This window comes from Poecilia formosa, unplaced genomic scaffold (genome assembly GCF_000485575.1).
Source record: "Poecilia formosa unplaced genomic scaffold, Poecilia_formosa-5.1.2 Scaffold29, whole genome shotgun sequence".
NCBI classification, from domain to species: Eukaryota; Metazoa; Chordata; class Actinopteri; order Cyprinodontiformes; family Poeciliidae; genus Poecilia; species Poecilia formosa.
The window spans coordinates 3,624,479-3,634,183 of NW_006799968.1; the positions used below are offsets into that span (position 1 = coordinate 3,624,479).

The window sequence follows — 9,705 nt, forward strand, 5'->3', positions numbered from 1 at the left end:
CAGTGTGGCACTAGAATAAGACCGAGATAATTATTAGTGGTTTTGAGGGGAAATGGTGTCCATATTTTTATCTGTAGAGGGCATCTTTTTGGTCTATCTGAGGCAATGAATAGAGGGCAAAACAATCCTGCAAGCTAAATATAAAACATACCTTCAGTAGAACGTAGAACATGATTTACACGTGGAAATGTTTTGTGGCATTTAACACTATTCTCATCATTTCCTTTGCACATTTAATCTTAGACCAGCTCTAACAGAAATCTGAAAAGTGTGCAGTCACCCAGCCCCCTTTACACTCTTTAGTGCATCATACTTTGCTTCTTTAACTGCTTTTGCACTCACATTTTTCGGCACATCCAAACAGTGAAACCTTGTCATTGGGAAAATAGTTGCTGTAGAATAACCAGAGCAAATGTTGTGGTCGACTCCTTTGCAGCATTTGCACCATTTACCACATTTACCACTGTGCACCAGCCCACACTGCCCCAATTTCTCGCTGTTCCGCTCGTGCTCTTGTGTGTTTTGGCTTTCTTTTTAACAGATGGAATAAAATAAAATAAAAATAATCTTAAAGAGTAACACCGGTAGACTGGAGGACTCACTTTTAAAGCATAATTCCAGAACAGTTTTTACAAATAAAAGCTGTGCTCTACTTTCATTGTTAGTGTATTTTAGGCGAGTTATTTTCATGGTTCCATCCAGGGAATTCACCTTAGTGCGTGTCCAGTTTCTACCACATTATCAGATAAAGCCTGATGGCATATTGTGTCAGATTAGATCAATGTTTTAGCTTTATCTGCTGCTTCTTGTTCATTACAGAATGTCTCTTTGCACATCCAAACATCTCAGACAAAATAAAAGCTGATTTACTTCATTCAGACTTTACCTTTATGCATAGTGCTAGTCACATTTATTCGTGTTGTTGCTAAAAATGTGTAAAAAGTCTTAAAATAAATGTATCATTTATGGCAACGGCATAACCGTACGCTGCAAAAACGCTAAAAGTCAAAGTTTTAATTTAAACACATTTTTTCCATAAGGAGAATAAATCCCATGGTAAGACGTGACTGCTTTCAACTAAACCACTGGCAACACAGTTGCTGACATAAAGGTATGAATTACTTTTCATTATTATTATTATTATATTTAAGTGGATCTGAGTTTTTATGGGTCAATAATTAGTCATTTGTGACATGATATAGAGCAGTGGTTCTATATCAGAAGTCCCATTTTTTTTTTTTTTTGTCTGAAAAGTCGCTAAATAAATCAATAAAGTCACTGAGTTGGCAACGTTAGAACCTCACACATGCAGACGTGACTTTTTGGGCGGGTCTGTTAGTCGTTCCTCTCCACCAGCAGAGCTAATGGGGACAGTAGCTGAGGCAACACCGATTAGATAGGTGGTTGCACATGTTTCAGTGGTTCCCAGTTTTGGGCTTATCACCCAAAACTGGGAACATGTGGGCCGATTTATCAGTGCACCCCAACTACTTCCTGCCAATAAAACTGGCTGTTGCTGCACTTCACTACGCAGATTAAGAGGGAATATGTAAACTTTATGAAACGTTAGAACTCTTTACGTGACAATCATAAAACAGACACAGGAGCCACATGTAAAGGTATATTTTTGCAAAACCTGGTGGGAGTGTGAGACAATACAGACAATTCTGTGTTGCTACAATACATGTGATACATGATGGAGATGTTATGTACAAAACAACAAAGACGTGGTTCAGATGGAGCCGGACGGCGATAACGCTGATGAGACGTTGTGTTGCTGTGGGGACGGTACGGTGCTTTGGCAGAGATATAAATATTTATTTATTTTTTTTTAAAGGAAGGATTACAGATGTGGGACATGGAGGGAGTATTGCTTCAAATGTTTCTCGCCCTGAGAAGTTCAGACATTTTTCGGTTCTGACGGCGATGCTTTTGTCACGACGCCGTCAGACAAAAACAGACTGATTGCACCGCAGCTGGGGATTTATCGATCTAATTTTCCGCAGATTGTCCAGATTAAAAAAAAAAAAGAAAAGCAGGAGAAACAAAGAGAGAAAATAAAAGTTAATCAACAGAAAGCGTGGATGAGATCCGTGACTTTATTTGCATAGCAAGTGTCCCTGCTGTGTTTCGTCCTGATGTCCACGTCATTTCCCGTGTAAACGCCGGGCTTTCTACGTCACCCAGCTGTCCATTCTCATCTGTTTCACAGTCGGGCTCTCGGCGCCGTCTGACCGGGCCGCGGGGAGCGGGTGGAGGTCCGACCGTCGCTTCTGCTGCTGCTGCTGCTCCTCGCGGTCGCTGCCATCCTCATGGGAGCTGCAGGACGAGCCGACGCTGCTGGTGGGGGACCTGCCCAGGTCCGCCTGGGAGGACAGAGAGCCAGGAGGAGGGGGAGTGGGGCGAGGGGGGGCAGGGTGATGGGTCATGTACCGGGGCTGGGAGAGGTGGTCACGTGGTGGGGAGATGGGCTCCGCTTTGATGTTGATGTTGTGGCTGGTGCTGATGGAGAGGTTGGAGTTGGCAGACCTGCAAAATATAAAAAACGCACAGAGACAACCAGGAGAGTTGAGTGAAAGCGCCATCTGGTGGCAAAAATGCTGAACTTTCTACAACAGTCTCATTCGATTTTTGTTTGCTTTAATCCCTGAATGCATTCTTATGCTCATCAATTGAAGATGGAATTTTAATCCGGCTCTCAAAACCTCTGAACCAGGGTTGTCCAACATGCAGCGCCCGGGCCTTTTGTAGCTCTCTGGCGGATTCTTTGCGGCCCGTCTGACCTAAATTTTAGAATCAGGAACCTTTTTCCTCACTCAGGGTAATTTTTTTTTACTGGGAAATAATGCAATCAAAACAACATTAAGTGCAACAAATAGAATCTAATTTGTAACCAAAATTTTTGTGATCATCTTAATTTTGGAGGAACTAGAACCACAAACATTTACCTGCTTTTACTGAGAGGAGAATATCACAACACAAACAAGAACACCATCCGGAACTTTAGAAACTAGATACATGTTACAGTAGTTTATTAATCTGTTTTCTACAAAAATCAGACCATTTTGTCAATTTCAATAAAATTGTCATTTTTTTAGCATGTCACTGAGCAGATGAAATAAAAAGGCACAAAGAGCTTGTTTAATTTTTTTTTAATGCTTTAAATGAGTCCAAACTTTTTGCCATGAGGGCCAAAATCATTAACCTGAAAGCAGATGAGGTCACAATAATTATGATTTTTTATTTTTTTTACAAACAATTTAGAGCATCACTTTTTGCCGTCATTGCTTAAAACCTTCCAAAATATGCACTCGTTTATTTTAACCTATATTTCATAATAATTATTGAAAACTAGATATGATTTTAGAATTTAAAAAATTATATTGTTTGATTGAAATACATATTGTATTATTGTCATTTATTTTTTTACATTCTTTTCTCATCTTCCTTCAAGTTTTAGGTCTCCCTAGCGCCCGCTGGTGGCCTATAATGTAAAACACTGCTTTACATCATAAAAACATCAAAAAGTCACCAATTCTGGAACAAGCAATAAACATTTTGTCAAATGCCGTCATCAAAATCATCAAACAAATACACATCAAATATATTGATATGTCATTACTAATCACAGCCAGCTCTAAACTGATTAGCCTTAGTTTAATGGAATTCAGTGTTTCTGCAGTCTTGCATTTTTCTGGAATTTTGTTCCAGATTAGCGGAGCGCAAAAACTGAACACTGTTTCTCCACTAACACAGATCCGTTAGAACCAAGACCCATTCCGGTATCGAAAGCCTCCAGGCGCTTACCCCAAGGAGCTGAGCTGGTGCTGCTCCCAGGGCGTCATGGAGCCCAGAGAGTGATCCGCGGCCGAGCCGAAGCCCGTCATGTCGGCGCTGTTCAGGGAGTAATCTGGGCAACAGAGAGACAGGATGCGTTCAGCGATGGCTCTCAATGAGAGTCAGAGTGAAAACAGAAGCATTCCTACTGTCTGAAATCCTCGTTTTTGTCACGTTACAACCACAAACCTCAATGTGCTCTGTTGGTAATTTATGTGAAAGATGTTAAGTGGAAGGAAGGTGAGAGGATGGTGTCCGTGTGTTTTACAAATACAAATCTGTAAAAGGCGTTTCTGCAAGACTGTATTAACAAAACCCACTGCAGTCTGCAACATTCAGGTGTATTATTAATATAAATCCAATATAAATCCAGCTGTTGTCTGCCTCAGAGGTTTATTAGAGAACATTATCATTTGTCTTCCACTTCACACTTTTATGCTACTTTGGATGGATCTATCAGCTAAAATCCACAAAAATATAAACATAAAGTGTGTTGTAAACTGACAAAAAAAGGGATAAAGTTCAAGAAACTGTATAGAAATGATTAATAATGGAAACTATTCTGGTCAGAAAGAACCCAAAACAAACCTGCAGCGCTGCTGTAGGCTGAGCTGATGCTGGAGTAACCCAGACCCTGGTGAGTCAGGCTGGGTGTGGCGATGGAGACCACTGGGGTGGAGAGAGGCTGAGCGGACTGACCGCCACCCAGCCGCTGGTTGCTCTGAAAATAACAACAACAATAATGACATTATTAAGTAGAAGAAGAGTATGTTTATGATGAGATTTCAGATTTTTTTTCTGTAACCCTTTGCAATGCAGTCACAGAGTATGCAATACCCCGTTTCAACCACATGGTGTCAGTATAAACCTTTTTTTTGTCTGTTTGTTGTTTTTTTAAAGAAACAGGCTTGGCCTTTGGTGCATCTGTTACTGACCCAAAAACATACTTATAGTTTAATTAGTTTTGCCTTCATGTTTTTCATGCTTGTTGAAAATAAATTGATGACTTATCATTTTCTTAATTATTTGTAGCTTTGAATGTAACTTTGTACCATGAATGTAGCTACATTTTCCCTTTTTAACACAAGAAACCGATTATGCTTATTGAGCAACTACTAAATGCAGACTAGTGAGGTTTGTAAAAAAGATTCTAGGAAGAAAAAAATATATACATTTTTTGTTGAATTTTGTTCTTAGAATCACGTCATGATTTACTTTACAGCATAAGTTTATAAAGTAAAGCTTTTGCTAGCTTAATGCTACACATAGCACAAAGCTAACTCTGTTACAGAGCACTAAAAGTTTCGTGCTGTTCCCCCCTGAGCTGTTGGCTGTTGTTGGCGTTCTGGGCTGATAAAGTGAGTGATGACATAATTCCAAACGATGTCACTGCTGAATAAACACACACACACACACACACACACACGCACACACACGCACACACACCCCCACACACGTGTGTGTAGAGGATTAAAAACAACAAAAATAAAAATAGGAAGCTACAATGTTCTAAAATGGATCTCTCTGCTTTGTCCGCGATGTGTCCGACTCTACTGCTGGAGAATCTCTAGTTTAGCTATTGCAGTAATGAATCTGACGCAGCCGGACATGCTCAGTTCCTCCTGTGCATCGCTTTGCTGAATCCAAGGCGGTCCTGGTCCGTGCAGAACAGCCGAGCATGCATGCATGAAGGGGGGAAGTGAAAGGCGGCTTTGGAAATGATCTAATCAAGAGGGCTGCTTCTTAAAACAGTAGAGACTTCCATTTTGTTTACGGTTGTTGCTTCACACCACAGTAAACCCAATAAAGCTCAATGCTGTGTGAATTATGGCCAGGAGAGCCGTGTCGGAGGAGTTACCAGCATTATGTCTGAAGATGCAAGGTTTCCAGATAATCCAAACTTATTGCAGCCTTACTTTAGCATTTACAATACTGACCAATCATTCCAATGGTTACATTTGACTCTGGAAAAGTATCTGTCGGAGAAGGCTTTAAAACTGAAGCTATCACATTGAAAACATATTCAGTACTTTATGTGGACAGAAGCTGGTATATGATTCTCTCAGTACCATGAGATGAAGTATAAACTAGGGCTGGGACTTTAATGTGTTAATTTCAGTTAATTAATTGAATTTTTTTTCTTTTTTTTTTTACATTAAAAAGGTTCTGGCCAGGACCATTGTATTTGCACGTTTCCGGTACACCAGTAAATCTGACGCACAAGCAACATCTGGAAACAACAGTAACGTTGAGCTCATGTCTCTAAAATTCAGTAATTTCACAGCAAAAAGGGTTTTTGAACTGAAAATGTTGCTTCCCTTGTTAATGTACATTTTCAATTAAGTAAAAAAAAACTGATCACGATTAATAGTGACTAATTAATTACAGACCCTTAAATTTCTAATCAATGAAATAGCTTTATTGTCTTGAAATGCAACATATCGCTGGAGAATTTTTAATAATATTGGGAAGCCATTTTCTGATCCCATATTTAAAACCTGATGACAGAACTTGATGGCTAAGTGTGAGTGACGGCTGCTAATGTGGAGTCATGGGTGTTGATTCCTTCTAAGTTTAAAACAAAATGCTGACATTAATGACTAATACTGGAGAAACTCTTCAGGCTAAATGTGGATCTTATATGCAATTTCCTATGATAACAACAGACTTTAGGATTGTTTAACAAGAGAAAATCTTACATTCCTCAAAGAAGTACGTTATATAACTCAGTTTATTCCGATTTTTATGTTGTCTTAGAATGTAATAAGAAAGAGAAAGGCAACCAAATGAAACTGAATATTTATATATTTATGCCAGTTTAAAACTCAAGATGCTACATAGATTCATGACACATGAAGTGAATTATCTCCAGCTTTTGTTTCTGTTCATTTTGGCTTACAGTCAATGACGGAATGAAAATGACAGACAATTAGAATGCTAAATGAGACAGATTAAATAGAAATAATAAAAAAACGAATGCTCAGTCGTAACCCATGTCCTGGATGTAGCTATGTCTAATGTCTCCATGCCTTGTGAATTTTCCCCCAAACTCTTGAATGGGTTTTATTTCACAAACCCATCAAGGCTGCAGTTTCCCCTGTTGCTTTGGGTCTTTTTCAACCACTTTTTTCCCCCCTGCCACTCGACTTTCCATTAATATGCCTGGACACAGCCAGCTTATGACTTTTTGTGGTTTGCTCTGTGGAGAGCGTCTGATGGACGGCTCTAGACTCTGGAATCTTCCTCGTGAATGTGCAATATTTTCTTTTTACTCATAACATACACAGTCTTGGGGTTTTCATAAGCGGAAAGCCATGATAATCCAAATCAACCAGGAACGAGGAGAGCGATTGGAACGCCCTTTTGCTCGAGGGTCACCTGATGTGACCTCAGGTGTGGGTGGGAACGTTTGGGACTCAGGGGAATCCATACCAGCATCATTCCTTTGCAGTGAGGGATGACCACCCGCAGGTCGCCTTTGTGGCCACCGCTGGCATGGTGCGGAAGAGAAGGAGGAGATTTGGCGGGTCCGGTCTTCCCCAGGATGCCTCCACCGCTGGAGCCCATGAATCCGTTCACTGAGAAAGAGACGTCTGATCAGTGGCGGAAAGCAGAATCCGAACGGTCTTGTTAAAACATCCCGTTTGTCGGTTCTTAAAAGACTCGATTGGTTCAGGAATCAGGAAAGAAAGACTTTAATATCATATGTACTGAAGTCATCCTGTCCATAGCAGAGCTAATCCTGAATGGAGACAGAGCAGCTATACATTATACAAGAGATAAAAATTAATAATTCATTCTCTCTCTCTTTCTCCTAACATTATGTAATAACGTTTCCAGGATTCAGCTCTGGTAAAATTGTTGCAAGGTTTGAACAAACACAATATTTATGCATGTGAAGAAGAGTTGTTCATAAAGACCCTGGACCTCATAACAGCTTATCACACTCCAGCAGCACTCTGGGTAAATTAATGCGATTCTTTTGGCACCGCAGCATCCCAAAATCAGTCCAGCTTCTCCGGCTGCTGGCACACAGGAATCTATGTATGAGTAGTGAGGAGGGCACACACCTCCAAATTGCACGGTTGCTCTGCACAGAGTTTGACTGCAGCGAGAATCAGGACTTGTTTACGAGAAAGGCTCATAGAAAGTATGCATTTAATTCATATTTATTTATCCAAACCATAACCATGTGACTAGCTTGTTGTGTATAATTTGCCTCAGAAGTTATTGCGATAAACGATAATATTGTTGCTTTGAGACCATTTTGAAGTAATATAACTGTAATGCAAGAACACATTCTCAAAGATGAATAAACTTTAAACACTAACGATCATTTAACACAGGAAGACGTTTTAAATATTCAAAATAAATAAACAAAACAACAGAAACAAGAAATAAAATACATTATGAAGTCTCTGTTAACAAAACTGTCCTTCAAAAAAATGGTCTAGTTAAGACCAATGAGCCAGACTGAAGACTTTTAGAACCCAGTTTTTGGTAGAAAGAGAGAAGGAAAAAAAAGAAAAGCAATAAATCATGGAACTGAAAATAATCAAAGGTGTTTTAATTTGTCATGTGACGTATTGATTCATTGCTTATTGCAAAACATTTTCTTGTATTATTTAAAGGCACTAATAATCCCATAAAAATTACAAAAAAGGGAAATATTTATTTTTCTCAACAAGACTGAAACTGTTGAACGGTTTGGTACTCCTTATATTTAGAACAGCTCTGCAGCCTGAAACCAGATTTAAGGCAGTAGCTCATGGTAGCACAGCTTTGTCTTGTACCTCATAGCTAAATCCTGATGTGATCACAGAGTTGTGCCAAGTAAAGGCTATTGTTGATTTCACAAAATGGAGGCTATTAAGTTCTTCTCCTGGAGGGCGCAGTGCAGCCTAAATCAGAGCGACAGAGTGAAGCAGAAAGCATTTAGGAAGCCAATACACACTGACTCAGTGGTCCCACCCTGAAGCTGAGATGTGATAAACCGGAGGCCTGATGACGTCATCGGCAGGACACAACCCAAAGACAACAGACCTAAATCCTACACGCTTCGACTTCAACGGATCACAGGAAAACAACGTGTCCGTGTGTGAAAGCGCTGTGTGTGTCAGAGCATGTTTATAAGATACATACCAGCTGCTCCAGAGCCATTGTGCAGAGCCAGATCTGAGCTGCCCTGCAGGCCACCTAATGGTGAGCACACACACACGCACACACACAGAGAAATGTGTTTTTAGAGACTTTTTTCATGATTTTTATTCATAAGCCACATATAATCTTTTTCGCAAACCTTCGTGCTTCCTTGAAACGTTTCATTTCTTTAGAGAAATTTCAAGTTCAGTCAAATGTTTCACTTCTAAGGTGCACAAAGTGGAAGCTGGTTACTCCAGTAAAACTCAGCTGTTATCAAGCTGCCCTTCCAGTTAAATACATTCACAAACGATTATTCATGAAAACATATTCACAGACACACAAACACACCAAGCATGCTCAGTATTGTTGTCAGACATTGCATGCATCTTTTTTATTTAATTCAGTCCACGCACACACACACACGCACACACACACACACACGCACCCACACACACGCTCACACACAAACACACACCAGTACAGTGGTACAGACCACTGTACTGAACCAATTGAATATGAACTTGTTTTCTTTGCATTATTTGAGGTCTGAAAGCACTGCATCATTTTTGTTTTTTTGCTATTTTGACCATTTTTCATTTTCTGCAAATAAATACTAAATTTTTGCTTGGAGTTTTGGAGACATGTAGTTCATAGAAGAAAAGAACAATTTTCATTTTGTTCATTTTCCTCAAACATATACCTATAAAAAGTAAGATCAGAGAAACT

The 9,705-nt window shown here is 39.7% G+C and overlaps 1 protein-coding gene across 3 annotated transcripts in view; it reads right to left on the minus strand.

Annotated features, from left to right (window-relative positions):
• Window positions 1-1,607: 1,607 nt before the first annotated feature.
• Window positions 1,608-9,705, minus strand: part of LOC103136021 (myocyte-specific enhancer factor 2A-like) — a 49,736-nt gene continuing 41,638 nt past the window's right edge. For all 3 annotated transcript variants that reach the window (XM_007549096.2, XM_007549097.2, XM_016669932.1), the window contains 5 exons: window positions 8,980-9,033; window positions 7,270-7,415; window positions 4,426-4,558; window positions 3,808-3,910; window positions 1,608-2,529 (listed from right to left, as the gene is read on the minus strand). In XM_007549096.2, the coding sequence (XP_007549158.1) occupies window positions 2,175-2,529; window positions 3,808-3,910; window positions 4,426-4,558; window positions 7,270-7,415; window positions 8,980-9,033 (791 nt within the window). In that variant the 3' untranslated portion in view covers window positions 1,608-2,174. The remainder of the gene's footprint in view (window positions 2,530-3,807; window positions 3,911-4,425; window positions 4,559-7,269; window positions 7,416-8,979; window positions 9,034-9,705) is intronic.